The sequence below is a fragment of the Ranitomeya variabilis genome, chromosome 1, assembly GCF_051348905.1.
Source record: "Ranitomeya variabilis isolate aRanVar5 chromosome 1, aRanVar5.hap1, whole genome shotgun sequence".
Classification (NCBI taxonomy): Eukaryota; Metazoa; Chordata; class Amphibia; order Anura; family Dendrobatidae; genus Ranitomeya; species Ranitomeya variabilis.
In genome coordinates this window covers 477,426,049-477,440,915 of record NC_135232.1, presented here as the reverse complement: position 1 = coordinate 477,440,915, position 14,867 = coordinate 477,426,049, and the positions used below count along the sequence as shown (strand labels likewise).

Here is a 14,867-nt window from a genome sequence, read left to right as displayed (position 1 = left end):
AATAGACAACATCTACAAGGAGTTTGTATGTTCTTCCCGTGTTTGCGTGGGTTTCCTCCGGGTTCTCAGGTTTCCTCCCACACTCCTAAGACATACTGATAGGGAATCTAGAATGTGCTCCCCAATGGGGACAGTGATGATAATGTGTGTAAAGTGCTTCAAAATACAATAGTGCTATATAAGCAAGGAATATAAATACACATAATCTGGTTGCGAGTGACGTCTGCTTTGTTTTTGTCTGTCCTATATGTCCAGGGATCATGCCCTGAGAACCTCCCTCCAATCTAATGCCCTATTTTTCTGACCTAGTATGTCACAATTCCAAGAACACAGTGCCAGCTGCCCAGATGTCCTAAGATAGGGATACGACACAATTTCACAAAACAAGTAATTCGCTCCTTAAATTTTATAAACAAAGAAAATGTATTGTAAGAAAAATACAGATCTTTAAAACAGATGTTACTAGAAATTCACAAACATGAGTAAATGGATCTCTTAACCCTGATGAAGGTTTGTACTAACTTTTAAATCAAAATGGCTGTATAATACTTTTTGAAAGGCTCAGCTTTGCCCCTTTAGTGACAGCTCCTCAGTTTCTATTCTCTATTCTTTTTTTAACTTTTTAACTAGAATCATAAATGGCTCATGTTAATATACAGCCATTCTAATGTGATTTTAAAAGTAAGATCAGCCTCATCAGGTCTAAGATCTAATTAATAATGTATAAGTTTTCACTGTGAAATCTAATGACAGTGCAACTTAAACGGGTACGTATAATAAAAAATGCCTTACTGTTAAACTGCTTGTGGACTTCTCAATGTAAAACTGCGGGCCAGTCTGCATGTAATTTATTCCAGAACGTCACTGCAAAGTCAGCAGCTGCATGGAGATCGCACAGCAGCGGGAAGTTGGGTGTCGGATGACTAGACTTCTCGATTGCTATATATAAAGTGCAGAATACTCAATATGATTATACAGTGAGGGAAATAAATATTTGATCCCTTGCTGATTTTGTAAGTTTGTCCACTGACAAGGACATGAACAGTCTATAATTTTAAGGGTTGGCTACTTTTAACATTGAGAGATAGAACATCAAAAATAAAATCCAGAAAATCACATTGTATAAATTATATAAATTTATTTGCATTTTGCAGTGAGAAATAAGTACCGTATTTTTCGCTTTGTAAGATGCACTTTTTTACCCCAAAGTTGGGGGGAAAATGGGGTGTGCGTCTTACAAAGTGGACATGCCTTACCGATACCAAGGGTGTAGGCCACAGGCTGGGATGAGGGGGTGTCCGGGGGTGTCTCCGGCTGCCCAGCGGTTGCTGGCTGGTGCTGCGGGTGTCTCCAGTGCCCAGAGCTTCTGCGTGGCGGTCCGGCACTGCCTGGGGCTCTGCTGACACTTTGCGACAGGCCAGAGCCCCTGTAATTCCACGGTTCCCTGGTGAGATGGTGATCTCGGGACCAAGATCTCGGGAGATGAGATTTCAGCACTGAGCTCTCATCTCTTGAGATCTTGGTACCGAAATCACCATCTGCGCATGCACCGCCCCTGGCGGCGGCCATATTCCCTGAGTCCACCGCTCAAGGGGGGCTCTGGCCAGTCGCTGGCACTGGAGACACCCGCAGCACCGACCAGCAGCCGCCGGGCACCCGGAGACAACCGGCAGCAGCACTGGACATGCACAAGTCCCCCCATCCTAGCCTGTGCCCTGCAGCATCACCACACTCCTGCCTCCTCCAGCGGTGACCCTGGCACCCCGCTTCATCACACCCACTACCCTCGGTAGGCAATAAGATGCATGGATTATAAGAAGCACCACCATTTTATTAAAAAAATATTTTTTTCTTATTTTTCTCAAAATTTGGGGTGCATCTTCTAATCCGGAGCATCTTATAATCCGAAAAATACGGTATTTGATCCCTCTGGCAAACAAGACTTAATACTTGGTGACAAAACCCTTGTTGGCAAGCACAGCAGTCAGACATTTTTTGTAGTTGATGATGAGGTTTGCGCACATGTCAGGAGGAATTGTGGTCCACTCCTCTTTGCAGATCATCTCTAAATCATTAAGATTTTGAGGCTGTCGCTTGCCAACTCGGAGCTTCAACTCCCTCCATAAGTTTTCTATGGGATTAAGGTCTGGCGACTGGCTAGGCCACTCCATGACCTTAATGTGCTTGTTTTTGAGCCACTCCTTTGTTGCCTTGGTTGTATGTTTTGGGTCATTGTCTTGCTGGAAGACCCAGCCATGACCCATTTTTAATGTCCTGGCGGAGGGAATGAGGTTGTCACTCAGGATTATACGATGCATGGCTCCATTCTTTCTCCCATTGATGCAGTGAAGTAATCTTGTGCCTTTAGCAGAGAAACATTCCAAAAACATAATGTTTCCACCTCCATGCTTTGACAGTGTTTTTTGGGTCATAGGCAGCATTTGTCTTCCTCCAAACACGGCGAGTTGAGTTAATGCCAAAGACCTAAATTTTTGTCTCATCTGACCACAGGACCTTCTCCTAATCACTCACAGAATTATCCAGGTGTTCATTTGCAAACTTCAGAAGGGCCTGCACATGTGCCTTCTTGAGCATGGGGACTTTGCTGGCACTGCAGGATTTTTAACCTTTACGGCGTAATATGTTAGCAATGGTTTTCCTGGTGACTGGTTTTCCCAGCTGCCTTGAGATCATTTACTAGTTCCCCCTGTGTAGTTTTAGGCTGATCTCTCACCTTCCTTATGATCAAGGATAATCCAAAAGGTGAGATTTTGCATGGTGCCCCAGATCGATGTCTATTGACAGTCACTTTGTATTTCTTCCATTTTCTTAATATTGCACCAACAGTTGTCTTCTTCTCACCCAGCATCTTACTAATGGTTTTGTAGCAAATTCCAGCTTTGTACATCTTGTCCCTGACATCCTTAGAAAGCTCTTTGGTCTTGCCCATGTTGTAGAGGTTAGAGTCTGACTGATTAATTGAGTCTGTGGACAGGATTTTTTTTTTTATAAAGATGACTGTAAGACAGCTGTCTTTAATGCAGGTAACAAGTTGATTAGGGGCGTCTAACTGGTCTGTAGGAGCCAGAACTCTTAATGGTTGGTAGGGGATCAAATACTTATTTCTCACTGCAAAATGCAAATACATTTATTTCATTTATACAATGTGATTTTCTGGATTTTATTTTTGATATTCTATCTCTCAATGTTAAAAGTAGCCAACCCTGTCACCCCGTTTTTTCCGTATGAGATAAAAATACTGTTAAATAGGGCCTGAGCTGTGCATTACAATAGTGTATTTTGTGGACCCCGATTCCCCACCTATGCTGCCGAAATACGTTACCAAAGTAGCAGTTTTCGCCTGTCAATCAGGCTGGTCTGGTCAGATGGGCGTGGTGTCTTCCCCCAGATCTTGCTTAGTTTTCCGTTGGTGGCGTAGTGGTTTGCGCATGCCCAAGTCCAGAATCCACTGCACAGGGGAGGGAAAAGAGCGCGATCTGCGCTATTCCCCTGGTGATCGGTGGGGGCGGCCATCTTCCTGTGGCCATGCGTGCGCAGATGGAGCACTCTGCTGCCCGGGGCTTCAGGAAAGCGGGTGCGCAGATGGAGATCGCGGCGGCCATTTTCCCTGAAGCAGAGATGCGATCTCTGCTTCAGGAAAATGGCCGCCGCGATCTCCATCTGCGCACGCGCGGCATCCCGCGGCCATTTCGGCAGCATAGGTGGGGAATCGGGGTCCACAAAATACACTATTGTAATGCACAGTTCAGGCCCTATTTAACAGTATTTTTATCTCATACGGAAAAAACGGGGTGACAGGTTCCCTTTAATGTTAAAATTAACCTACCCTTAAAATTATAGACTGTTCATGTCTTTGTCAGTGGGCAAATTTACAAAATCAGCTAGGGATCAAATACTTATTTCCTCCACTGTATAGCATAGGAAACACTGAAAATGTTTTTTTCCTCCTGTTTAGTGATCACATGATTGCTGGGCAAGAACAACTCTGATCTGGAGTGATCTCAAGAGGCTGAAGCTGCTAATTTTTCTTTACATTTTCCTGATACCATCAGAATTTTTTAATATATAATATACAGTGGGGAAAATAATTATTTGATACACTTCCAGTTTTGCAAGTTTTCCTACCTACAAAGACTGGATAGGTCTGTAATTTTTATCATAGGTACACTTCAACTGTGAGAGACATAATCTAAAAACCCCCCAGAAAATCACATTTTATGATTTTTACATAATTAATTTGCATTTTATTGCATGAAATAAGTATTGATCACCTACCAACCAGCAAGAATTCTGTCTCTCACAGGCCTGTTAGTTTTTTTTTAAGAATGCATAAGTCCCATCTGAATGCTGCTTAATATGAGATACAGACCAACTGCTGACAGGGTCATTGACTATATTAACACAAAGTTCAAATCAACTCAGTCTGTGTTTTTTACTTTATTTTAAAGTGTCTGTCTGTTAAGATAGCCTGATCAAACATGGACTGCTCCGTATCGGCGCCCATGTGAACAAAACGACACGTTAGAAAAAAAAACTCGTTCATGTCAATGTAATTTTCATTTAACAATTTGTCTGAATCCTAAAAATTGGATTCCAAGGGAACATTGCATAAACACAGTGTGAACAGGGCCTTACAATTCCATTATATTGATTGCAGTATAAGCTCCACCATTAGAGTAAGGGATGGCAGTCATAAGAAATGGCAGATTTACATCTTTCATGTGTCAAGTATTTAGCTTTTTAAGGCATTAACACCTTTTTCTTTATGATTTAAAAGATTCTTTAGAAAGACCTACTTTCTGTGATTACGTTCACTAAATGTTTTTACCCGTCATTAAAAACACGTACAAATATTCCTTTTGGCATGTTTTTTCTCTTGTGTTTTTTTTTAAATTGATTTATACTGATGTACATTGTTTTATTTTTTTTTTTAGCGGGCGTCTGACAAGCTTCTCCTTTCTGGTATCGCTAACAGGCCTATTACCATGAGCCATTCCACTCCAGCTACAGGTACAGTGAGAGTCTGCGTGCTGTGCTTTGCTGGCATCTCGTACAATATTATTTTCTTAATGCAATTTATAAGAATTTACATTACTGTCAACTAAAGTCCTAGATGCATTGAAATTCTGTAACTGTTTGGAAGAGACCAATAAATAAGCTGAAAACATACTGACCTGCTTAGTATTGAAATTTACCCCAAAATTAAGTCTTCCCTCCATCAATATTTCTATGTATAGCATTGCTGTACTTTGTCTAAACTGAGATTTCAATATTCTGCTCTGGATTTAGCGGAAATAACTTCAAAATTAAGTTGGGACCCATCTTTTTTAAATCATCAGTGGTGGTCTATAAGATGATTATGATGCTTATTCGTTTTCGTCTTCCCATATGGAATAAGTGAAAATGATGATCTCTTTTGTAGAATGACTTTGGAGTTACTTGCTGGCTATTCACCTTCTTTTATTGGGGACTTATGAGCCAAAACAAGAATGTATAGGTAGTGGATGCTTACTCACTGGTCCATCTTGGAGTGGATACTCTACTGCTATGGTGTCTGCCTTTGCTTGGCTGCTTTAAGTTCAATTTAGCGCATATGTGCCTTTTATATTGCAGATGGAAGGGGATGGGAGGAAAGGAACCTGGACAATGGTTCCAGGCCGGGTTTAGTTGAGCGTATGAAAATTTTTTACTCAGAAATAACCAATAATTTTTCATCTACATTGTCGTCCTTCTGCCATCTGTATGTACTGTATGTCTTCTGTATGTCCCTTTTTTTTTTTACGTTGGGGCAACATCCATTTGTTCAGATCAGCAATTTAAAAAATAATAAAAGGTGAAATACAGTTTTGAATTTCAATATTTTATTGTATTTTTCAACATACAAAATTAGAAATAATTACTAATGCCATCCATAGCCTATGACTATACTGCTACCTGGATGAAATGACATAAGCCAACAACATTACCCCAGTGCAGGAAGGGAACTTAACAGGGTATAATGTAACTAGGTCAGGATAAACACATAGAAAAGTAGTGGCTAGTGTGGGGCAAATTTGTGTAGAGTTGATCCCCCAAAACTCACTACCCAGTTAAATATGTTTTATCTGTCTCTATATACTAGCCCTGTGATTAATGCGTTGGCAGGTGATTAATGTCCAAGGGGGTACCCCAAAAATACAGAGAATTACTTATTTAATTTTTCCTGAAAACATTAATCCCCTTCAGAATACTGTCTATTAGATGATATAAACCTTTTTATATTCTAATGCTAAGTGCCTCCAGCTATTATTTCTTAACCTTTTCTACATCCTGACAACACTTTCCATGTAGGTATCTCTTTATTTTTGGGAATAAGAAGTGGTAGGGGACTAGGTCTGGGGTGCAAGTGGGGTGACCCTGATATTTTGTCAAGTCATCACAGATGATGAATTTTGGTGTTACATTTATGATCATTAAACAAAACAGTAGTCCAGCCAGCAGAAGACAGCTTCATCGCCCAGACCAAAAAATGCATGGCAAGTGAAATCAAATTTGAAGTCCATTATGGTTTTTGTTTTTTTGACATCAACATTCACATTGACTTTGTCCCTCAAGGCACCACATAGAGCCAACATTACTATCTGTAAGTGCTGAAGAGATTGCATGAAGCAGTGAGAAAAAAATTACCTGAATTGTGTTGATCGGGGGACTGGCTGCTTCATCATGACAACACGTCTGCCCATGCATGTTTTGGCATAGGTGGTTTTCCTTCATTGGATGCTGCCCTTCCCGTGGTTGTTCCTTCCCGCTGAAAGACCTGGCTATTCATTGCTTGCGTTGAGAAACACGTGATGGTGTCTCTGTGGCTTTTTTACATGTATTTGCATATTTCCCTTTAGGGATGGAGCAGTGTTCTGGATCACTGCGTTGAGAAATACGTGATGGTGTCTCCGCGGTGTTGGATGTTTTGATCTCCCCGAGGTCATTCATCCTTAGGTTTATAACACGTCTGCCCACACAGCATTTAAAATCAATCATTTTTTGGCGGAAAATGGCAAGACAACGGTTTCTCATCCACCTTACTTGCTCAGCCTAAGCTCCTGCAACCCCTTCTGATTCCCAAAATGAAGAAAACGCTAAAGGGAAAGCTTTGTCGGGACGTAGAAAAGGTTAAGAAAACATAGCTAGAGGCACTTAACAGCATTAGTTCAGAAGAATATAATTAAATGTTTCGAACAGTGGAAAAACCATTGGGACAAGTGCATATGATCTAATGGACAGTATTTTGAAGGGGATTAATATATTAATGATGTTATCTTAAATAAAAAAAAATTAAAATCTCGTTTTTCTTTTTTTGGGTACCATATTGTAATGTCTTCGAAATGTTTTTACCTTTTGTGCCTGTCTCTTCTTGTAGAATATTTCTGTTTAGATATGACACCACTTAAAACGGTTGTCCTGGAAAATTAGACTTTTCCCAGGGACAGGATATATAAAAAATTAAAACTGTCATACTCTTCTGCCAGCACCCACGGTCTGCACAATGACGGGAGGCAGTGATATCACCATTCTGCCTGCAGGAAAGGGCAGGATGGGGAGGAAGTATGGGAATTACCTAGTTTGGAAACCTAATGGGGCAGAGAACAGGAGGGTAACTGCCTACATGCACTATAGCTAGCTGTCAGCCGAACAACCCTTTGGTTGGCTGCCATCTCTCTTTACTCCCCCATACACCGCAATGCTTGGCTGAACGCTCCGGTGTTCTCTGAGAGAGTATCCTTTGGCAGCAGCTTATCTCTCTGCCGAACAAAAGGATCCTTCTCTCCCATCTGTCTAGGAGGAGTCAGGAGGCCTCCATACACATAAGATAGGCTGATTATCTCTCTGAAGTCAGGTGAGTTTTGACTAATATGTATGGTGGCGTCAAGAGTAAATTTTGCTGGAGCACCGCTGTGGGCAATATGATGAATTACATTACATTAAATTGAGATAAGTGGGTGCGGCTCTTGGCTGTAGTTCATAAGCGGATCCCCATGCTATTATGTTTTGATATTCTAATAAATCATGATTTTTTACTTTATTTTTTTTACATTATAGTCTAGTTTGTGTTTACATTTCTTCCATTTAAACATTGTATTACCCAGTACAATTTTATAATTGAAGAGCCTTTTATATGCTGCAAACTTCAAATTCTGATTCAGCTTCACTGTACAGACGTTCCTTTGATGGAAATAGATTGTGTTACATGCTCTTTTTCTTATCTTTTCAGCTAATGGGAACGATAGCAACAAATATACAGGAGACCGCTCTCCCTGTTCCCCTTCACGTGTTCTTCACATTCGCAAGATTCCAAATGATGTTACAGAAGGGGACATCATCTCATTAGGTGTACCTTTCGGAAAAGTTACTAATCTTTTGATATTGAAAAGTAAAAGCCAGGTACTATATACTTCTGATTTACTCTTATTTTTGTTATTTTTTAGCATTTTCATTTCAGATTTTCATCACAGTATTGTTCTGGCATGTAAAACAAAATCACTGTCATTTAAGCTAATTTCTTAATGTACATGGCTGTCATTAAGTAAAGGATCATGTATTAGAAGTACAAAAGGAGAAATGTTTTTAATAATATTACTTTTTTTTTTAATTTTTACTTTATTTTAGTATTCTTGGGGATCTTGAACCTGCAATTTTGATCATGTTTAACATATATTGTACTACATCATTCTTGCAGTTTATAGTTTAAATTAAAGAAGGACTCCCATCAAAGTTTTTATCTTCGTAATATATTGCAGCCACCATGTTATATGGCACTGTGTACTTACAGTTGCTCATTTTGCCTTTCTACCCAGCTAATTCTTCTCTTTTCTCTGCTCTCTGTAGAAACAGGAAGTCTCTCTTCCTTGTATTTAGAATTCCCCTCTTAAACTCCTGACCCAGCTGTCCCCTCTTCCCCCTGCCAGGGACATTTGCAGCAACTTATGACTCATACAGTCAAAATTGACCTCCTATTTCTACATGGAGCTTAGAAGGATTCAGCTAGTCAATTTTTAATCACATGATGTCATAGACCTAATGGAAAAGAGAAGAATTACCTAGGTAGAAAGGCAACATGAGCAACTGTAAGTACACAGTGCTATACAATATGATGATTGCAATATATTAAGAGGATCCAAATATCGATGGGAATTACTAGTTATGTAGAAAGGAATGAGAGAAGTAGTTCTTTATATTAAGAGTACTGCTATTTATACATTACAGACCCACATTAAAAAGCACAAATACTTTCTATTCATTTGTCATTGTGTCTGGTGCTTTGGAAAGGATACAGAATAAGCCATTAGTTGCCATACATGTCTGCAAATAGTATTTTAATAATGAAGCAAAATGAATCATTCAGTATTATGGGTTGTATTAATGAATGAAGCAAATATGTGCTGTATTATGCTTTTATGTTTATGTTTTCATGTGTTTTTCTTTGTCAGGCCTTCTTGGAAATGGCTTCTGAAGAAGCAGCTATCACAATGATGAATTACTACACCCCTGTCACTCCTCAGCTCCGGAGTCAGCCTGTCTATATTCAGTATTCGAACCACAGAGAATTGAAGACTGACAACCTACCGAATCAGTCGGTAAGTTCCTTCTGATACTGATCCTCTACTACAGCTTTCTTAGGCTAAGGCCCTGTTCATCATATAAATGGAAGCCACAAATATATCTCAATGGGTCCTTTGGGACACTAATTTTGAATGTAAAAATAGTACAACAGGTTGCGTTATTCTGGTTATCAAAAATACTGGTACACCGGACTGTTTTAGGCCACATTCAGGTGTGGCAGATTTTCTATGCAGGTAATGCATTACAGATCTGCTAGAAATTGCTGAACTAATATAAGTGAATGGTGTTGTTAAACATCACAAAAATGTTTCTGGTGTGGATTTGATATAAAAACATGCAGCATTCCTGACCCACAAGTAATTCACAAGTTTAAGGTTGGGTTTACATTTTAAAAGATACCATTAAGGCTGAACTCTGGAAAAACAGCTAAACTCTGTTTTCAAAACAAGATGGACTACTAGCATGGTGTGCATGTCAGGTTGCACCTCCTATTATACACTCAAGTAGAGGGAAGGGGCAGGAGGAGTGATGAAACCAGAAGATTGTGTTGAGCTTTCTAACAAGTCTTTTACTTCATCCCAGAGATGGATTCACATCTACACTGCTCAGCACTGCTGTATAGTTTCCTCTGTGCTGCTGCTTTTCTCTGTGTGCTGACTAAGGAGTAAAGAGCAGGAATCTCTGTACCTATGTTGTGTACGGCAGATATAATAACAGCTAGTCTCCTCCAGCTCAGTCATTTGCAAATGAAGAGATATATACTGCAGAAGGGAAAACTAGTAAAAATACAAGATACAAGTCAAAGTCTAAGAAAATATATTCCAAGACCTGTCACTGTGCAGCGCCCCAGAGTCCTGGTCGTTGCAGTACTGTGGCTCCGCCACTAAGGGGAGCCATGGTGCGTCTGATGGCACTGAAGGAGTTCATCTGATCAGGTATCACAGACACCAATATATTTCATAGTCGGGCCCCCGGGGGGAGCTAAGGGTTCTATTCACTAGGCTACTCCCCACCATAGTGGGTAAACTGGGGGTCAGGCAGGAAGTTAGATCAGAAAGCTGACTGGGTTGGAACCAGGCAACACCTTGTGGCAGAGGGTGTTGTAGGGGAAGATACAGTAGGGTCTCTGTCAGGGGTGGGATCCTGACAGAGGCTTGGCAACTTGAACGAACGTAACGGGACCGTGCCTGCTCCGGGTAGCGGCGGTGCCCAAGGAATGATTAGAAGAGAGATAGATTGTGCTGAGTGAGAAACGAGATCATGCAAAAGGAGAAACACCAGTAGGAGTCGTGCTGTAAGACTGAAGCAACATCCTACTGAGGCGCACTACCGGTGGCCGGAACGCCGAGGGAGTATCATAATATTCAGCTTCAAGCAATACTCCAAACAGCGGCAGGACAGTCAGTCTAAGGCGGGCTGTCTAACTTTAATCACCTATGCAGTCTTGGGGGGCAACTTGTGGAGAGGGGCGACTCTAGGGTCCCGGAAGAGCTCCGAGCCTACCCGTCAAACGGGTGCCGTCCCAACCAGAACAACAGGGAGGGACGGAGGATTAGCAGAACATCATCTAATCGAGTTGTGAGGGAACTTAAGAAACAGACACAACAGTTGTGGGGACTTTCTGTAAGCACAGCAGGGAAGGACCACAACACATAGCGCTAGAAGGAAGGCACCGATTTCCACCTGTGAAGAGAACTCTGGAGGTGCCATTGGACCGGCCGGACTTGCGCAGCCTGGTGAACCGTGTTCTGGACTGAGGACCCAGAGATCTTCAGTAAAGAGGTAAAGAGACTGCAACCTGGTGTCCTCGTTATTTACTGCACTGCACCACTACAGCCTCATCACCACCATCTACATCATATCTATTATTCACTGTACGCCCCTCGGCAGGGTCACGGACTGGGGCCTAGCCACCGTGACAACCCCAGAGCAGAGACTCAGAGGCCCGGTACCGGGTACCCCTCGGCCCTGCGGCAGTGGGGGCGCTACAACTTGGCGTCACGAACAGGATCTACTTAAGCCTGAAGAATCAGGTCATGTGTGCCTTGGAACTGTGATTTACTGTGCTTTATTGCAAGGACTGTGTATTGCCATTTACCGCCAAAAATCCGCCATTACAGCGCCACGAGGAGCGCAGGCGAAGAAGAAGGGCGTGGAAGTGGGCGTGAACAAACTGAAGAGCGCGAAAGACAATGGCCGCCCAGTCTAAATATTTCAGCACCGTGAGGACGTGTCCGTCAGCAGCCGAGATCCGCCTCCTAATCCTCAATGGAGGGCGGAGACAACGAAAACGAAACCGCCCACGAAGGGGAGAGCGGGAAAAGGACCAGGAAGAAGAAGTGAGCGACATGGAGGACGCCATGGCGAGCCGCCCGGAGCCGGAGCGTGGGGTCGGAGCAGAGGACTCCCCCAGCCACCCGGAGGGGCACCGCAACCAGGCCTCCACCGCTGATGCTGAATTCCTGCAGGCCGGAGTGGACGAGCTCAGCGACCAACCCCGGCGGACGCAGCTGAGCACAGAGGCCGGGTGGAAGAAGGCCATCATCAGGAGCCTCACCGGACGTCTGTCGGCAGCCTCATCTGGTCCGGAGCAGGAAAGAAGGTCCAGCGCTCCGAAGCTGGAAAGCAAGGCCCTGCCGGAAAGCGAGATGCTGCAAGCAGAGATGACAACGCCGCAGCGCGAGGCCCTGCAACCAGCGCTACAGGCCGCAGTGGAGACGGAGCAGACCGGCACCGGAGGGACCGCATCTGAAGCAGGTATGAAGGACGACCCTGCCCTGACGACCGACACCACTCCAGTGACTGATCTTGCAGCAGCCGCTACCTCTGCTGCAGCAAATGCCCCTACTCAAGCTGCGCAGACATCCATCGCTGCGCCCGATTTAACCGTACATGCAAGACGGATTAACGGCGTTTGTCCAGCACTGGGGGTAACCCTGGACCTCACTTTTCCCAGGACAAGAGGGGTTAAGTGCCAGGTGCAGCCCTGGAAGCCGTCCAACTAAACCTCGGAAACCTGAGCATGTAAATAGTTCTTTAACTGTTTATTCGTTTCCTGTTTTGCTGCTAAAACCCGTCTAGGGTTAACTCTTAAAGGGATCCCCTTGTTGACCCGGGATCCCCTATTGCTTTTTGGTTGTTTTTCCACTTTTTGTTCCTGTTGAAAAGAACTGCCGAAATCATGAACAGTGCATGATACAAACTTTTTGTACATAGTTTGCACCTTATTAGAGGTGCTCCCTACTGGTTTTACTTAAAGAAGGACACTTTGTGAAGATACCACACTGGAACCTTTGCTGAGTATGGACTGGTAGCTTGAGAAGGCGTGCTACCTCATAGAGACTTGGTCCCCTCTTAAAGGGGATGTTCATTTGTTGTACTTGAATGGTGATATTGCTTTAAGACAGATAGCAATAATGTTTGATGAAAGAAAGTAATGATAATGTTTATATGAGAAAGTTTTATGTATTCAACCAGTTAATTGTGAAGAAATGTTGATGATGTTCTCTGAAAAGAAAAAGTGAAGGATAGCAGAAGGATGCAGTGGGCCTGTAGGGGTAGACGTGGTGTCCAGCATGCATGATAGTGAGAAAGATAATGAGAAGGCTTAATGTTCAATAGAAAATGTTTTTGATAATGTTGATAGATAATTAGGATAGAAGGTAAACCCTGAGTCCTCATAGGAGTCATGTAGAGATGGCTCAGTGCTCTTAAACTGAAGGTAATGTTATGCTCCATACTGTGTATAGTAGTTGAAAAGGCAGTAGGCCCGGGCTGAACGGGGCGGTCCTGCATAGAAGGGAGAGGCAGTAGGTCTGGTGCCGTTAGGACAGGCGGTCCTGCAGATTTAAAGAAGGAGAATGAAAAAGTTAAATTGCCTTATAATGTGATTATAAGAAGGTCTTTAGTGGATTCAGAGTGTATGTCCTTAAAGGCAATGTTAAATTATTGTTCAACAATTTTGCACTTAGTAGAATACCCGGTTGGGTAAAAGGAAAGTTAATTATAGCATGTTGCTATGATATTTAACCATGTTTGTAACGTTCAAGTGTCCTCACCTCCCATAAAGGGAAGCTCTGTTTAAATATGCTTACTGTTATTGCACTCAACAAAACTGTATGTCTTTTTGCTAACTTGTATTGTTGTTTTCATCCCAGTCCCGGAGTACTGTGTTTAACCAGGGGGGAGTGCAGCGCCCCAGAGTCCTGGTCGTTGCAGTACTGTGGCTCCGCCACTAAGGGGAGCCATGGTGCGTCTGATGGCACTGAAGGAGTTCATCTGATCAGGTATCACAGACACCAATACATATCATAGTCGGGCCCCCGGGGGGAGCTAAGGGTTCTATTCACTAGGCCACTCCCCACCATAGTGGGTAAACTGGGGGTCAGGCAGGAAGTTAGATCAGAAAGCTGACTGGGTTGGAACCAGGCAACACCTTGTGGCAGAGGGTGTTGTAGGGGAAGATACAGTAGGGTCTCTGTCAGGGGTGGGATCCTGACAGAGGCTTGGCAACTTGAACGAACGTAACGGGACCGTGCCTGCTCCGGGTAGCGGCAGTGCCCAAGGAATGATTAGAAGAGAGATAGATTGTGCTGAGTGAGAAACGAGATCACGCAAAAGGAGAAACACCAGTAGGAGTCGTGCTGTAAGACCGAAGCAACATCCTACTGAGGCGCACTACCGGTGGCCGGAACGCCGAGGGAGTATCATAATATTCAGCTTCAAGCAATACTCCAAACAGCGGCAGGACAGTCAGTCTAAGGCGGGCTGTCTAACTTTAATCACCTATGCAGTCTTGGGGGGCAACTTGTGGAGAGGGGCGACTCTAGGGTCCCGGAAGAGCTCCGAGCCTACCCGTCAAACGGGTGCCGTCCCAACCAGAACAACAGGGAGGGACGGAGGATTAGCAGAACATCATCTAATCGAGTTGTGAGGGAACTTAAGAAACAGACACAACAGTTGTGGGGACTTTCTGTAAGCACAGCAGGGAAGGACCACAACACATAGCGCTAGAAGGAAGGCACCGATTTCCACCTGTGAAGAGAACTCTGGAGGTGCCATTGGACCGGCCGGACTTGCGCAGCCTGGTGAACCGTGTTCTGGACTGAGGACCCAGAGATCTTCAGTAAAGAGGTAAAGAGACTGCAACCTGGTGTCCTCGTTATTTACTGCACTGCACCACTACAGCCTCATCACCACCATCTACATCATATCTATTATTCACTGTACGCCCCTCGGCAGGGTCACGG

The 14,867-nt window shown here is 43.4% G+C and overlaps 1 protein-coding gene across 3 annotated transcripts in view; it reads left to right on the top strand.

Moving 5' to 3' along the window:
• PTBP3 (polypyrimidine tract binding protein 3) overlaps positions 1-14,867 on the top strand; it is a 161,525-nt gene that overhangs the window by 102,067 nt on the left and 44,591 nt on the right. For all 3 annotated transcript variants that reach the window (XM_077251113.1, XM_077251131.1, XM_077251122.1), the window contains exons 2-4: positions 4,956-5,031; positions 8,270-8,439; positions 9,486-9,632. In XM_077251113.1, the coding sequence (XP_077107228.1) occupies positions 5,007-5,031; positions 8,270-8,439; positions 9,486-9,632 (342 nt within the window). In that variant the 5' untranslated portion in view covers positions 4,956-5,006. The remainder of the gene's footprint in view (positions 1-4,955; positions 5,032-8,269; positions 8,440-9,485; positions 9,633-14,867) is intronic.